This window comes from Zonotrichia leucophrys, chromosome 8 (assembly GCF_028769735.1).
Source record: "Zonotrichia leucophrys gambelii isolate GWCS_2022_RI chromosome 8, RI_Zleu_2.0, whole genome shotgun sequence".
Classification (NCBI taxonomy): Eukaryota; Metazoa; Chordata; class Aves; order Passeriformes; family Passerellidae; genus Zonotrichia; species Zonotrichia leucophrys.
In genome coordinates, this window is record NC_088178.1 from 17,689,705 (window position 1) to 17,706,859 (window position 17,155).

The following is a 17,155-nucleotide window of genomic DNA, read 5'->3' on the forward strand; positions in this document are numbered from 1 at the left end:
AAGCTTAAAATACTGAAACCTGCACTGTCCAAAAACCAATCTACACCAGAATGTTTAGCTCTGACATCTTTTTTTCATATGCATATTAGTGTATCTGTCTTAACTTGCTTGAAGAGAAACCAATAATACATATAATATGCTTTCTACTCTGCTTTGCTATGGAAACAAGACGTGTGTGATCTCACTCTCTGGCTTTCTCTATTTTCTCAGATAATTTTTAACTTGTTAGATGATTTCACCTAATTAGGAAGGGGGAGAAAAAAAGTGGTGGTGTCAAAAGTAATTAACTTCCTAGCGTTTGTAGGAAACAGGTAAGTAAAGGTGCATGGGACTGAGCAGGAATCCCCTCCTGATGGGGTGGGACGGACACGGGGTCTGGCACAGTGCAGGGGGAGCTCTGCTGTGCCCTGAGTGCCCAGGCCAGGCCCCCACAGGCACCTGCCCAAGGCTGAGCCAGGCTGCTTCCCAAGGCATCCCCTTCAGTCTGCCTTTGCAATAGAACTGTAGTTTGAAAGACATGCCCATATAAAACAGGCTAAAAAAAGAGACAGAAAAATAACTTCCAGAAATGAGATTAATAATACTCCAGCTCATGACTCGAGCTTTTCATTCCTCCTTCCAGCCTTTTGGCCCTTCCTCATTTAGGGCTGCAACGCTTGCTGTTGATGGCAGTAACAACAAACGCAACAATAGCGAGTTCTTGTTGATCAGATGTACCAGCAGTGTATAATAACCCAGTGTGCTTTTCCTGTCCAGCTGTCAGCACTTGTCTGGTCCAGGTGCATTTTACCTGAAGGAATGGACTGTTTCAAAAGCAATCCCATCTGGACTGCATAGCCAGGGAGGAAAAAAAAAAGGGAAAGCCAAGACCTTCTTATCTGAAGATACAATTCCTGTTTGGATAGGCAACAATAAAAGAAAATCACAGCCTTCATATAATGGTGCCTGCTTGCCAATTCCCTGGTGAGGTAAAGTTAAGGCTGTGAGAGTTATAAAGCCTTTTCTTGATTGGAAAATGTTTCATTATATGAATAAATGAATCACTTGTCCACACCCAGCATCATTTCCCCCCCTTCCTCTCCATTAAACTGTACAGAAACATTAAAATGTAAGAGCAGGGAATTCAGCCAGGTTTTATCTCTCCCAGTAACTGCAACAACCTTCATGTACACATCAGATTGCTATTAAAAAACTACATTCCAAGCAAGAGAATTAAAGATTTTCTTATTTCTAGCAAAAGTTAGATGCTCTTATTTTAACCTTTGTTCATGTTCATACTTCCAGGCATGAAGTGCTACTAAAGCATGTTATACTTGGCATCTCTTATTACTGAAGCAGAAGGCAATGTAATTTTGTGAGAAAGTGTAATAATGCAGTATTCATTTTTCTTCTGTGGCTGGAAGCCAACTCTATATTAATATTCATTTCCAGTATACAGAGCCACAGTATTTCATTTATTTTAAGAATTTACAATTAATTTGGTATGATTCTGTTATCTGCTCCCAATTTCCTTCCCTGTTTCTTTTAGCTGAAAAAGCAGCTCTTGTATAGACTTAAAAAAAGTAAATTCACAACTGAAGCATCAAAAGATTGCTACTGGCTACTAAAAGCAAGAAAAACAGGGACAGAATAAAATGAACTTGAAATATTACAGATGACAATGAAAATTAACTTTCTGCAAATGGTAAAAATTCAATCTGCAGAAGTTCTCAGTTGACTTTTTCCCTTCCAAACTCAGCAGATAAAACATGTTTTACAGCCCGCTGTTTGCAACTGTAACCAAACCACAGAAAGTTGTTCGTCTGCTTTTCCTTTCTGCTGTCAGATGTTTTCAACCATCACACAGCATTAAACTGCAAGCACCTGAATGTTTGTAAAATGCATTAAGTAGAGAGATCTGAAACAATTGCAATAATAATAATTTTTAAAAACCTTAGTGTTTTAAAACTTCAGAAAAAAACCCCATAAATAGATGTCTCAACTTCCTACACCTTAGGTTTCACCTTGTGCAACCACTTCTGCAATGTAAGTGCATTTATAATTAGCACCAGTTATTACCAAACCAGCCAGTCATAAAGTTTATAACTCCAATCTCCTAATCCACATTTACCTTTCTTACCTATGAAGGAGGCTGGAAAGCATATTCTCTTCCAGCTGTTTGTACAAGTGAGATTACAGCCAAGTCCCCAGCCCGGGCAGGCAGCGCGGGCAGCGAGAGCAGCGGCTCCCAGACCAGGAGTCCCACCAAGCATGAAACCATCTCAGATCTGCTCAGCCTCCTACTACATCCTGGCAGCATTTAAGGAGCAGGGGAGGGATGGGGAACTGACTGTGGAAGCTGTTTCAGTGAAATGAGACTTCCCCAAGTTCAGAAACAGGCAGGAGGACGGGCTCCCTGAGATGTGTGTTCACACATGCAGATGAACAACCCATCTCGGCAAAGCTCGGCTGCCAGCACGGCCCCAGCTGAGCAAGGCTGCAAAGAAAGCTTAGGAAATGATGCAGTGAGCGTGGAAAGCTGCAGAAAATATTTGAATTTGTAGGGACTTTTTATTTATGTAATAGTTCCTTTTTAATTATATAAATTTAGGAAGAAAGAGAGGAGGAGGCAGGGTAGTTTTCCAGAAGTATTTCTGAAAATCTGGCCTTAAAATTCAGGAATTATGACAGAGTAACGTGCATATCTGCTTTAAAAACTGGTGAGATCATGACAAAGATGCAGGAAGGAACTCTGTATATTATACATCAATTACTGAATAATGTGAGATGGCATGGAGATGCTATTTTATTACTAAACCAATCTTTTCACCTGCAATCTAGTCAATCAAAATGCTCACATCCAAAACCAGCCTCAAGTTCTATACGAATATTTGCAATTAAAAATTCATAAGTCATGTTTTCCTTTTCATTCATTTGTGTTCCTCCACTTATTAAAAGGGCCACAAGAACAGCTGTGGAGACAGACTAACTGGATGAAGTATAATTTATGAAAAAAAACCAGATAAAGAATAGATAATGCAACTTCTTTAAAAAATCCTTTTCCTTCCTCATCTCTTTAATTTAATGGCTATTTTAAACACATTTGATAGCAGTGAAGTATTTTTCCTTTTTCCAAATAGAGCAAAAATATTTTCAAGTAGATGCTATTTCTGTATGAACTTTGAGTTTTATTTCCTGGAATTTAACTTGCATAGCACTAATCTTAATGAAGTGTTTGCCATTTCGTTTTCAGTGAGCAAAATTAGAAAAGTAGAACGGGTATTTCATTTAGTTGTTTTATATCACATTTAACATATCCATACATTTCTTGTGCAATGAGAATAGAAAAGGAAGGGTAAACAGGAAGAATCCAAAAATAAGGCACCTACCAATCAAGGCTATTAATACTTCACTTGCCTGAACATTGCACTTCAATTTCAACATATGACACTATCAAACCTAAAAAAAATTATTTTCTTCTTTTCTTCATTAAAAAGGGACAATTTGAGTCTTATAAATTAAGCCTGGAATATACTACATTTAGTTTGTTATCCTCAAACTTCAAGTTATCTAACAGAAATTAATTGTACAGTCCATTTAACTCATCTGAAAACCCAAGTAAAAAATAAACTAAAGCTTACCTTCAGTACACTGCAGGAAGCTGATAATGAGCAGAAACCAAAAACTTTGCATTCTGCAGCCAGAAGACACCATTATTGATCCCTGTAAGAATTTTCTTTGTATTCCTTAATGAATCCAGTTATAAAAGCCCAGCATCATCGAAACCAGTGGTCTGCATTATTCATCTTCATACCTGGAGCAGCAGAAGATTTGGAAGAAAAGGAGAAAAAAAAAATCTATCAGTACCTGAACACCAATAATTTGGAATAGCAAGTTTTACTTCACACGAAGACAGAAATATTTAGTAAAAACTGAGAGCATGCCGGCACTGTAGCTGGGAATTTGGCAGGGTTCTGGGATGTAATCTCTCAAGGTCAATCATCACTAAGCACAATGCCAAATAATGATACGTGTTAATGTTGAAAGCATGAGTGTTACTGATGTATTTGCACTAAGACACGTGAAAAAAAAACAACGGGAGAACATTTGCACCAAATATAACAAACTGGACCTGTAGATGAGCTGGCTAAGGTTTTCTTTCTCCACAAATCTGACACAACCTGCATTTCTCTACCTTAAAGAACCACAGAAAAATTAAATCTAGGACACTATATATTATTATATATACATATGTACGTATGTGTGTATTATATATTATGTATATGTACTTATTGGGGATTTGAAACGTGGAGAGGCTGAGAGCAGCAGAGCAACTCCCCCCAGCAGGAAGGCTGAGCAGGTCTGCTCCCTGCCATGGCTCTGGCGCTCCCTTCATGCTACACAAAGATTGCTCTCCTTGGATGAGAGAGGCAGTAACAGCTGCTTTGCTGACAAAATACGCCATTTGGTGAGGCAGCCTCTTCATATCACTGCACAGTTAGCTGTATTTCTACACAATAAACATCTTCAGAGAAAAGGGAATAAACAATGGATGAGACCTTCTTCTGTCCTTAGCCTCAGACAAGATTTGTCTCCTACTGAGAAATATGAACTGAACTGCTCCTGTAAACGATGTACCAAAGGAAAAATTCTTCAAGCTATCATTTGCATTTGAAAAATATAATTATAGTGATAGAGTGCAGTAGCTGTGGTAGAAGATTTGACAGCAGAGTGCTCCCTTTTGCTAATGACTCTATTCTCTCACCAGCCAGCTGAGTAACTACACACATCCTCTTCCATATCTCACTGTATGAAGCTAGGTCATGCTTCAGCCCTGACTATTAGAGTTTGGGGAGCTAAAGAAAAATTAACATCCATAGAAGAACAGATTATTTTTAAGTAGAAAGCTGGCTCTACATATTACAGACATGTGAAACAACTCTGGAGAACACAGAGCACTGCAGCAACCACGGATGCAAAGGGCTGAGCCTGGTCTCACATTGGCTTGGTCTTTCCAGGACAAATGAACAGGACTCTGAGGACATATTGCTGAGATATCTGAAATTAAAGTTACTTTAAAACCACGTAACAATGACTGTGTTAAAATTTAAGTGGCAGGATCCAAGGGCCACTTATGATTCTTATGAGTACTAGAGCATGTTAAGGACTTTAAAAATACATTTACCCTTTTGGCAAGGAGAAGTGGAAAGGATGAAGAGCACAAAATAGCAGATAAAGAAATTCTATGAAATGTTGATAATTTTTAGAAGCAGAAATGTTAATCATAATCAATGATAAAGTTTGTTCCCTGAGCACACAAACAGCAACAAAACTGACATTAATTTTTTCCCACAAGGAGAGAAAGATGGGAATTAATGGAAAACATTACGGAACAATTTCTCTGGCTCTCAAGGAAGGCAGTGTATCTGTGGAAATTATTAAATAGTGAAGAAGGTTTCTTTACTTGGCTCCTCTTTAAGAGAACTGGAGTCATCTCTCTCACAATACAAGTGTGCTGTGATTCCTCACACAGTGAAATTAAAGAAAACTGACATCTGAGACCATATGTTTTTATGTTTATTGATACAAAAAAATGAACCCTTTGTCCAATTTTCAACAACAGATAGGTGCTCTCCAGTCACAGGTACTTTTTCCCACACATATTTCAGCAAGAAGCAGGCGACAGCAAACGGAGTGCAGGATGGGCAGCTCGTGGCTCTCCCTGGCACACACCCACGTGCCCTGAGGTACAAGGTGTGACCTGGATTTAGATGGTGACACATGAGGACCCCACAGTGGTTATGAGGACAGTCACATTCCAGCTCTAGATCTTTTACACTGGGCTGAGACTCTTTTGTAACTAAAAGAAAATAAATCTAAAAGTCCACAAAGGATGCACTGCATTCAGCAAAAATTAAAATTGCAAAGGAGCTCCTGCAGAGTTAAGAAGAAAAAATTGCCACCATGATCTCTGAAAAGAAAAGCCCTGGAGATAGTTCAGCTACAATCTTGGGAGGAGTTTGGATTAATTTTCCACCTGTAGCACCCAAAGGAAAAATCATAAAACTATTCCACACACACTACAGACTAATCAGTGTAATTTCAGTAAGCAATCAGAATAATCCAGGAGAATAGATGATGAATAATAATGGCTAAAAGTGAAATTAAATCAGCCTTCTGATTGCTCCCAGTCTGTCCAGAAGATTTGGACTTCCTGAGACTCAACTTTTATCATTATTTCTATAACATATCACTGCACTCTCAGGTTTTCAGATATCTTTCTTCAGCTTCAACTGCAGAGTGACATTCACGTGCTTTATCATCCTCAGTCATCACTTCCTTGTGGGCCTTTTTAAATTGGAGTGGGGAGGAAGGAGTTATGTCAAAAATAAAACCAATAATCAAAGCATCACTTGCGAAAGACCGGCATCTCCCTAGGAAATAGTTGCAAAATGTATGCCAAACACTTTGTCTTTTTTTTTTTCAATTGAGTAAAGTTCTTGACCTTCTAAACTGACTTAGTCACTTTTATAAGGACTAAGTTTCTGAAAATATATTGATGCCTTTGAAATACCAAAACCAGCATAAACTATTCAAATAAGAAGAAATGGCAAGCATTTTAAAGAGCAATTTTAAGTGTTTTGTGCAATATATTGTTCTCTTAGATTGCTGTAGCCTACAGACATAGAATTTAACTCAGTGTGCTGCTGCAAAAAGAATTCAAGATAAACTAACCAGCCCCTAACAGATTATCAGTAACAGATGTTTATCTAAAAACCCAAGAAAAAATGAAACTGTGTTTGAAAACTGATGCAATTGAATTTGGGTTTGCTTCTTTTCTTTAGAATAAGTTAACATGTTCACAGCAAACAAATTTTAATGGAGCCTCCGTATTTGAGAATCTCTATGTGGCTTTAAGTAAAAGAACGTGCAGCTCCAACCATTCATCAGCATAACAAAAGCTAAACCTGAGAAAGGCACCCAGACATGAGCTGGAGCCAGAGAGCACTCGGACTAAAGACACTGCTGTCAGCCACATCCTTCTGACCATCCATCTATATCAGTGATACAGAGACTGTCGGGGGCATCTCACAACAACAACAAATCCCAAACCAAACGACTAGAAGCAGGAAAAGATGTATTAGGTTACTTCTTTGTAAACAGAAAAAGGAGACTACAGCGAGTGGCTGTCCTGCGCAAATAAGTTATTTCCCCTCAGACCTTAATAAACATTTTCTCTGCATCGCTGACTGCTTCAGCCTGTGGGTGGGGCAAAGAGAAACTCCCTAGAGCAAAATCTTGCTTGAATTTCAGAGTGCAATAAAAGCTGCCCAGAAAATTTCAGTTGTAACTTAAATCCCTACCTCTGGGCCATACTGCAATCTCCCAGAGGAAAAAAAAAACAACCCCCTGCTGGAAGTAGAGTGGTTCACCTTGTTAAGATTCTTCTCATATGCACTGTCAAAGAAGGCCAGATCAGGAATAGAAATGTTAAATGTAACACTGCAAAGGTACTGGGCATCCCTTCATACTGTATTCATAAGCTGTGCTCCAAGTCCCGAATATCTCAGTGCCCCCTCCTCGCCTCCTTGTTCTCCTGTGCTTCTGAAACTCCTCGCAGCCGGAACGCGACCGCAGCAGAATACACGCCACTGCTGGCCATCCCTCTCCCCGCAACATTGCTCAAGAGCACCCCTGAGATAAGAGAAAGCTGCTCCAAGCATGCTCCTTGAAATACTTTTATCTTGGAAGAGAAAGACCTCTAAAGGACTGTCGTGTTCCAACTCTACTCTGTTTAACCTTCCCAAGGTTTTATTTTCAAAAGCCAAAAAAGGGTCTTTTAAGAGCTTCCGGACAACTGACACAGCATGCTCAAAAGCTGCCTTTTCCCTCCTGTTCTATCCAGCTTTTCAGGCAATTAAGACAAAGGAGAACACAGAGATCTTTCCAGCTAAGCAAGGATGTTTTTCTTTAGCTAAAAGTCATTCAGACTAATGCTGATGTATTTTACAGTATAGTGCCTAATTTTCCAAATCATTTTAGAAACACCGCAGAGAACTTGCAACCTCAGTGAAGCTTTACATCCCTATTACAAAATAAAATTTGCACTAGCTTTACAGATGATGAAGCACACGGAGGTAAGGAACATCAGGCATAGCTCCACAGCTCATACATGCCAAGGAACTAGCAGGACCAGGCAGTCCTTCTTATAAATCCTGTGTGACCTACCTTGCCACACAAGCAGCACCCCCACTGCCTTTCATAACCCAGTTTATGAAACTGAGTAATTCTGTAATATATATGAGCCATTCTGCAGAGGAAAGGAGGGGGCAGAGAAGGCAAGGGTGAATAGATATATATTCATACAATATAATAGACTACTTAGTCTCCTGAGAAATTATGTGTCCACGTGCTTTCCCATCATGAGGCTTTCCCAATTTAAAGAAACAAAAAAGTTAAACTTACTATAATCTGTAACACAGGAATTTAATTAGTGAAGTGTGATTAGTAAAAGTGTCTAAGCCGCATTAGTAAAATCCTCAAATGAGACTAATACTGTTTATGATCCAACAGCTACCATTTTCTACATATCTGCAATGAGATACAAATCTAGTTTTCAACATTGAACGTCTTCAGATGCATTCAACATGAGTTATTCCTAAATTTTCAATATGCTAATTCAAAAATTGATTTACATTAATAATGCCACATTAGTGCTACAGTACCAGATTGTAGAAAATCTGGTTATGAGTTTTAGCTATGAGACCTTACAAAAAAACCCCCTGACAACAATCAAGACTGCTGATCTAGTAAGCCTCCTTCTACTGCCTATGATAAACAACCAATGCCTGATCTGCTCCAATGAAACCAGCTGCATATTGCAAGGTGAAATAAAAGGCTAACTCTGATCCATCTAAAATGGCTAAAAAATACTTTCTTTTCATTAAAGCAATTTAATGTTCAAAAGGTAGCAGGGAGTCTTATCTACACTTCTGTATTCAACAGTCCCTATTAATTGTCACCTTGAACATTGGATTTCTAACCCAAAACACTTCTTCCCAAGTTACATGGAAAGAATACAGTATGAGGGAAGGGAATAATACAGTAAGAACAAGACTTGACCAAGGTCATCCAATCTTGCTACAAAAAAATTACTTCAATGCATTCAGCGGCATTGTGCTCTGAAGTTACATGCTAATGCCAGATGAATGCCTGAAACAGTGAGCAATAAATGTGTACCCTAAAACTGACAAAGACCCCAGAAACACCCACCCCACCCCGAGTTCTCAGCTCTTCAGTGTAATGGAACATTCAAAATATCCAATCTACCTATGCAAGACATGACACTAAACAGTGCACTGACACTATTTTACCAGCGGAACATCACAATTTAGTCCATCAGTCCTCAGCACCTCAGTGGTCTACCACAATCATTTACAGGGAAAATAGATAGGATTTGAGAGGAAAAGACAAAGATTTTCCTTTCTCATCAGCACTCTAATTCAGCTTGGCCTCACTCTTGTGTTTTACAGACATGTTACACAGCGGTCCATTCCCAACAAGCCAGCTTTGCCCCTTGTTAACACAGGATAAAGCCTGGACACTCAGGGGAGTTTTCATTCAATAAGCCAGCAAAGTAAACCTTTGCTAGTGCTAATAAGAATGGCTTTTTTTGGCTCCAGGCACTCTCCTTTTGCCAAGTCTGAATTTCTCTTTTTGCCTTTGATAAATGCTCAGAATCAAGGGCGGGTAGGGGTGGACAGGGCGTGTCACTCAATCCTCATTGCAAATTCCCTGTATTTCACCTGAATCACCTCATACTGCTACATGAGACCACCTCGACACAAGCAGTGCAGGTAAAACCTTTCTACCACTTCTGCCCTCTGTGTCACTACAGCTTCCTGGGGACTCAAAGATAATTCCCCACCATCCAAAGAAAGGGGGAGGGAAAGGATGCTGTAAGTCAATTACAACCGTTATCGGCTGTAATATCTCAGTGTCATGCTGAGCATGTTAAATATGCTGATCACTGTGGACACCAGAGGCACAGTCTGAGGCTGTTTGCCATTCTCTTCATTAAACTGCAAAACAAATAGCTCTCATTTTCAAACCAATGTAGGACAGATTTTATGAACATCAAAAATAAACAAGAAAATAATGAGTATCTTTACAAAAACACTGAGAACTATATGACAAACCTAAAGAAGCAATTGTAACAGCTGAAGAAAATTCAAAGGCTTTTCAAACTTCTCAGAGAAGAGAAATCCTCAAAATAATCTATTTACATTAAAGATCTCATTTCTTCCCCTTGGAAAAAAAAATCACTAGACTAACATCAACCAAAGACATAGCAGTCTTGTAAGACAGGAAACTGTTTGTTGACAGCCTTGACAAGGCTTTGCAGAGGCCCGTATTTCTCAAAGCTGTTATGCCACTTAGCTGATTTTTTTTTTCCCTTCCACTGTTTTTCACAGCTGAGAACTTGTTTGAAGTGGAAGTAGACTGAAAAACAAAACAAACAGAACTAAGTCCTGGGACTGTGGTCAGACATGTTGGTACCTGTGAAGCGACATGGTGTTTCTCTAATTGACTGCAAGGATTTCATCACACCTGATCTGCTTTATGGCCACTAGGCCTGGGCTTAGGCAGGGAGATGAGCTCTGATACTGAGTATGGAATCCAGCTCTGGGGCCCCCAAGATATGAATTATGTGGACCTTTTGGAGGAGGGTCTCACAAAGATGATCAGAGGGCCGGAGCACCTTTCCCATGCAGACAGGCTGAGAGAGCTGGGGCTGTTCAGTCTGGAGAAGAGAAGGTTCTAGGCAGACCTTATAGCAGCTTTCTAGTACCTAAAGGGACACATGAGAGCTGGAAAGGGGCTTTTTACAAGGGCCTGCAGCGATATGACAAGGGGGAATGGCTTTAAACTGAAAGAGGGTAAATCTAGAGTAGATGTTTGGATGCTTCTCCTCACTGTGAGAGTGGTGAGGCACTGGAACAGGGTTTCTGATGTCACATCAATGGAAATGTGTTAAGACCAGGTTGGATGGGGCTTTGGGCAACCTGGTCTGGCAGCATGTCTCCCCAGCCATGGAAGGGGGGTTGGAATTATATGATAATTTAAGGTGCCTTCCAACCCAAACTGTACTATGATTCTGTCTTTCACTGAAGTAAGACAACTCCGCAGACCAGCACAGAGCCAGCAAAACACCCACGCTTTACTCACTTCCAAAATAAAATCAAGTTACAGGCAAGAGCAGACAAGAACACATTTTTATCATGCATGCACAGCACTTTTATCCATGCCATAACCAGGTTAATGGGGGCTGTATAGCCCAACACACTGGACCTCCTGGGGGACGGCTGTGCTGCAGCCTTGGCATTTGATATTCAAGCACAAACCTCAGTTTGGTAGCATCAATTCCCTGGAAACTACTGCACTGAAAACTTCTTTTCTGGGCACGTGCCAAGGAATATTATCAAAAAGATTCATGAAGCTGCTGGTTTAACATTCATTTTAAAGCATCCATTTTCTATCAGTTGTACTTATAATCATATTAAGTGATCTGTATTCAATATAAATTATATTGTTCCAGTTTTAGGAATAAGCTTGAGTGTGCAGCAAAATCACTTTTGATTATTTAAAAAAATTCTATCAAAACCCTTTGTTATCGCAGAGATACCAACTCTTTATAAGCAACTGAACAATATTTAGCATTTTAAAGTCAGAAGCAGTGGGTGTATAGATACAGTCACCATGCACTGAGCGTGGTTTGGGCAGATCTTTGCTTGGAGAGGAACATTAACATCTGTGAGACCATGGCCTAATCATTGTGCAGTGAAATATGAATCAAAATCAATGGTGGCACCTAAGATGTAATCTCTGCTGTGTTTGGCTCACTGCACTGAATCTGTGACTCATAAATCATTATTACTAGCCATTCAGTGAAATCAATATTCAGATTCCCTCTTGGTCTATACATATGACCACTAAATGAAATAATAACGACCAAACTATGTCATATATTAGGTTATCAATATTACCAAAAGGGTTTTCTTGGGAGCAATGAGATAATCTAGGATAAAATACATCAGATGAGCATGCAAATAAACGTGAAAAATTTGTGACTATATATAAAGAGCAGGAGAAAGGAAATTTTAAATATTTCTTCTTCCATCATATGCTCAAGTATTAGAATTTATCATAGCATCACAACAATGCATTTTATTAATGACCATTTCAATAATGCATGCTTTTAACCATGTTTTAAAGCATGCTGTACCTAAGCTTTTTTTTTTCCCTTCTTTTTTCAGATAACCCCTTCTTACATTATTCCTAGCTTTGTTTCTTTTCTCTGAAGCACTATTAATATTACCATAATCAGAGAGTAGGTTTTCTTTCCAGCAGCCTGATTGTCAGGACATTTAGAAGACCACTTTGTAGTTCCACTAAAAATCACCACCATCAAACAAAATTCCAGGAGTAATTCCATAAACCTGGATTTTCCAAACCATTTCCAGACCATTTAGCTATTAAAAGGTAATGGCTTATGTCTTGCATAGAAACCTGAGAAGTGCTGTGTGCTACCATCCCATACTTGGCTATGAGCCACAACAAAATTTTTAATTTTGACAACAGAAGAAGGGAAGAAGTCTAACTGCTTTGTAAGCAGACAAGAGTTTCTCCAGGCAAGTATGACTTACAGGTAGGAACTCCACTGAATTTATGTAAGCCTTTGGAGGACTTCTGTGTGGACTTCCTAAGTACAAAAAAAAGCAGGCAGTGCCAGCAGACACATCTTTCATGTTCACCCCTTTTACATACCAGTAGCACTTAGAAGGCTGAAAACCCTAAAACCATGAAAAAAAATCAATGGTTTCCTTGGTTTTCTCCCCTTGTAACTGGCTTTTCTCATACACACTTTCAAGAGGAGCTCAAGAGTGAGAAGCCCTGTATGACAGCACTGCACACACCACTCTCTTCCTTGTGCCTACACACAAACATTCTACTGAATTACACACCTACTGCTAGCACATCATCGAGGATGTGAGAAATGTCTGCAAGAAATCTGGCAAATAAATCTACAGGCCCTTCAGAAAGGGCCTGATTCTGCAATGAAACAAAGGATCCAATGCCCTTACTGGATGATGGGCTCTGCAAGGACATACAAGTCGCCAAGGTGTATAATAGTGCTGTAGTTAAGAGTATTTTCTTGTACAATTTAATAAGCAATGAACATTCAGGTGACTATTCTTAACTATGCAAGACAGCTGAATAAGTACCAGTCATTCATCAGAGCTGCAACATTCCTTCAGTTGGGGAAAACTGGACTTTCTTACCTATTCAAACTATAATAGAAAAATAGAAATTATTTCAGTTATTTTTTTATTCCTTCTGTTGAAAGTCTAAGTCAGGAAACTATAATGATTACATTTGGAGGAGTTACAAGCAAGAGCTGTAAATTACAATTCAGCAGGAAGGCTCCTTCTACTTGCATGTACCACGGTTAAAAACTCTTCTCCCTAGCAGCCTACATAACATTTTCCCTTCTGCAGAGAAATTTCTGAAGAGAAAAAACTCCCCATGTATTGTGGAAACAGCAAAGGTCTCTTCCATGCATGGTGAAAAGGGAAGTGTGAAGTGATATCTTTTAAATATTAAACAAAATGGAATATGAGTTATCTCCAGCACTGCCATGCCAGCCACCACGAGCACTTGAGGACAAAGTATCCTGAAATTGCTTTCATGCAAAGAATTTTTAAAAAGAATGAACACTTTTTAAAGTATTCAAGAGAATGAACTCTATCCACTGAAATGACTGAAAACATTATATTTCTTGTACATTTAAATTTTTTTAATCATCCATACAGGACAGATGAAATTTAAGATATATTTTTAACACATTTTTTAGCAGCAATGTGACCTTTGATATTTTGTGGTTTCTTCAAGCAGACCAAACCACACATTTACAATTTCTTTTAAATAATATAGCTCTTGATGGCTCAATGTGACAATGACACTGTTACTTTGGAAAATATCCTATTTTTCTTTAATTAGGCTACATTATGATTTTAGATGATAATTTATTTAGCCTTTCATGATTATAAATACTGATTGACTTTTATTTTGTATTCTTTTACTAGAAATTAAAGAGAATTGGTTTTTTATTAAAACCCTGCTCGTCATATGTTCTGCTGCAGTTCATGAACTGTATGTGCAACTAGAGAAAAAAAAAATTAGTCTACATTTGTCTATCAACAGTATTTATAAGTAAGAGAGAGGAAAGATTACAAAATTTTAATACGAACATTATATTATAGTAGCAATAATCTAGGTGTTTTACTGGGAAGTGAAGTGGATTACCGTAAATGAAATTTTTAAATGTCCTTTCCATTTTATAGATAACACAAAATGACTCTTTTCATGTCTCCAGCGATAAGGATACATGTGCCACACATTTAAATAGTGCCTTCACCCTATCCAACCCTGCTCATGAATTAATAATTCAGTGACATTAATACAAGAAGATAAATGATAAAGAGGTTATAGCAAAAGGGCCAGTGGTACACATATACTTCTTTTAAAGCAGCTAATACCTCTCTGCCAATTACAGTTAGAACTTTTTTACAGTTTTCAATGGCATTTTTACAATCTAAATAGCAGCTTATGCACACACAATTTCACACAACTCAAGCTTAATAAATCTCCTGCTGCTACCAAACAATCATTCTGGGGGATTAAAGTGCAACATCTGCTAACATTAATAAGCATTTTACATAGCAATATGTATAAAAGCAGTTGCTATCAGTCTTCTGAAAAAGCTTCCAGACTGGTTTGGCATAAATTACACCTTTATCATTGAACTGCTACCTCCAGCTTACGGCAGCAATAAGGTAGCTGTAATGCTGGAAAATCCAAGGAAATTATATACGGACTGCTATTATCCTTTGTAGTGCAACAATTTCCAAGATACTTGAAAAATAAACAAGAAAATGTATATATGCAAAGAACTTCAGGTAAGAACCTGGTAAAGTCACATAATTTCCCTACTTAGAAGAAACCAAAGCTACTAATCTGTTTGCAAGAGAAAAGTTCTCTCCTAATAGCAGTTATAACTTTCTAATCCACCTTGGGCTTTTTAAATTTTTATTTGTATTTCTACCAAAGCAGCATCTACTGTGAAAGAATGCGTGCCTTTCCAAGGAATAAAATAAATATCGGGGGGTTTATTTAATTAGGAATTCCAGCATACATTTTTAGGTAGAATTTGGCAAATGAGCATGCTTTGGAGTCGAGAGACGTGTAACATCAGCTTGAGCCAAGAACACAGTTGGCAAAAGCGGCACAAACTTTTACTTGCAGCCCTGCCAAGGCAACTCAAGCCCTGCAGTTCAGCTGTGGACAGCTGAATGCCAGAGCCTGCCAATCACCCTTCTCTGGAGTGAAGGAAATGAACAAAGTCAGATTCTAGCTTTTAAAAAAAACCAGAGAGGTAAAGTATTGCAGGCTCTCACTGCAAAAGCCCTACTATCCTGGTGTTTTTTAGAAATTCAACAGAATTAATGGTCAACACTGCAATAATAGATATGATAACACTCTGAATACCTTTTTATAGCGCCCCAAGATAATTTTGTCGTGTGGACACATAGTCCAGTATCTCCAAGCTCATTTCTTTCCTTCATGAAAGAATAAATTTGTATAAAAAATATTCATTTATAGAAAAGAACAGCAAGTTAGATCAAATGATGTGTAAAATTTATGTAATACACTAGGTTTAATTATCAATTAATGTCCCTGATTAACATCAAGATTTGCTTGAACAGGATTGTTTTAACATTATTTTTAAGTCAAAACATTGCTTTAAAAATTACTATTATCATATTCTCCTGACATCACCCACATTTTTATTTGACACATTTTAAGAGAGATGAAGAAAATCAAAGCAATAAGATAATAAAAGATTCCAGCAATGCCAGTGCTTGACAACTAACATTCAGGGCCTTTTGATGATATCAGGCTTTAAAAGTACCCAGAACTAGGGCTGAAGCCAGACTTAGCTGAGAGAAAAGCAGTTATTACAGGACAGTAAAAAAAAGCTTAAAACAAAAGGGAAGCACATTTAGTATCTACTTTTCCTCAAACTGACGGTTTTTTAAGCTGAAGTTTGCACCCAAAATTCCCATGCACATTTCAAAGATTGCCAGAGGAAGCATATGAGGATTAAGAACCAGGTGCCTCGGTGCCACAAACAGTTTTTCTTAAATACAGTTTGAATTTTAGATTGCTGTTTTAAAATAAGTTTTTATGAAGTTACTGTGTGCTACCTTTAAAAACACAGCTTTATATTAAAGTGATAATTTCCCCTTTTTTAAATTTTAGAATAAAATTATATTGACACACGATTTTCTTCTCAGGCTATTCCTGCGCCCGCACTCCAATTCTCACATCAGACATATCCCTGCCATGTGCCAGCCTTACATGTTCTGGAAGATTTACTGCTGCTGTGACAGTCTCATGGCTATTTCAAATCCAGGTCACAACTTTCCACAGTTACTTAGATTAACATTTGCAATTTAATCTATTTTAACACAAGAATTCAACAGCGCTGAGACAAAAATGAGGTGACTTTTTTGCTCAAAGATGACTGAATATTAAATCTGAAATTTAACAGGTTGTAATCATAACAGTTTGTAAACACTGTAATATATATGTCTGCCCTAATTTAGTAAGATGGAATTCTCACACAACACTTATCAAACTGAGCACAAAAAAATTGTTCTGGCATTTCACTAAATTAAAATCTTCAGTCCCCACAGCCAGAATGCACAAATTTAGATTTTATTAATACCTTAAATCAAACTCACTTTTATGAAAGGCAATTTACAAGTCATCATCTCTTCCAACAGCCAAGAACAGAACGGGGTCTTAAGCATATTTTTACAGACACTTTGATGACAGTCTAACCTTTTGCTCTGATTGCTGTTTTTAACAAAAATAGCATTTTCTTTGAAATCCAGAAAATTCTTGTTTTCATGAATATAGCTTTAAGCCTTTGGTGACAGAGTGGCTGACAGCTCAACAGATAGAAAGCAAATTTAAGAGTAGCTGTCCCTGTTAAGAAAATGCATGCCATTTTACCATCTTCTTGTTCAGCAATCTCAAAACCTCCAAA

The 17,155-nt window shown here is 38.1% G+C and overlaps 1 protein-coding gene across 30 annotated transcripts in view; it reads right to left on the reverse strand.

Moving 5' to 3' along the window:
* Positions 1-17,155, reverse strand: part of ADGRL2 (adhesion G protein-coupled receptor L2) — a 311,598-nt gene that overhangs the window by 120,649 nt on the left and 173,794 nt on the right. For all 30 annotated transcript variants that reach the window (XM_064720284.1, XM_064720306.1, XM_064720297.1 and 27 more), the window contains one exon: positions 3,621-3,793. In XM_064720284.1, the coding sequence (XP_064576354.1) occupies positions 3,621-3,693 (73 nt within the window). In that variant the 5' untranslated portion in view covers positions 3,694-3,793. The remainder of the gene's footprint in view (positions 1-3,620; positions 3,794-17,155) is intronic.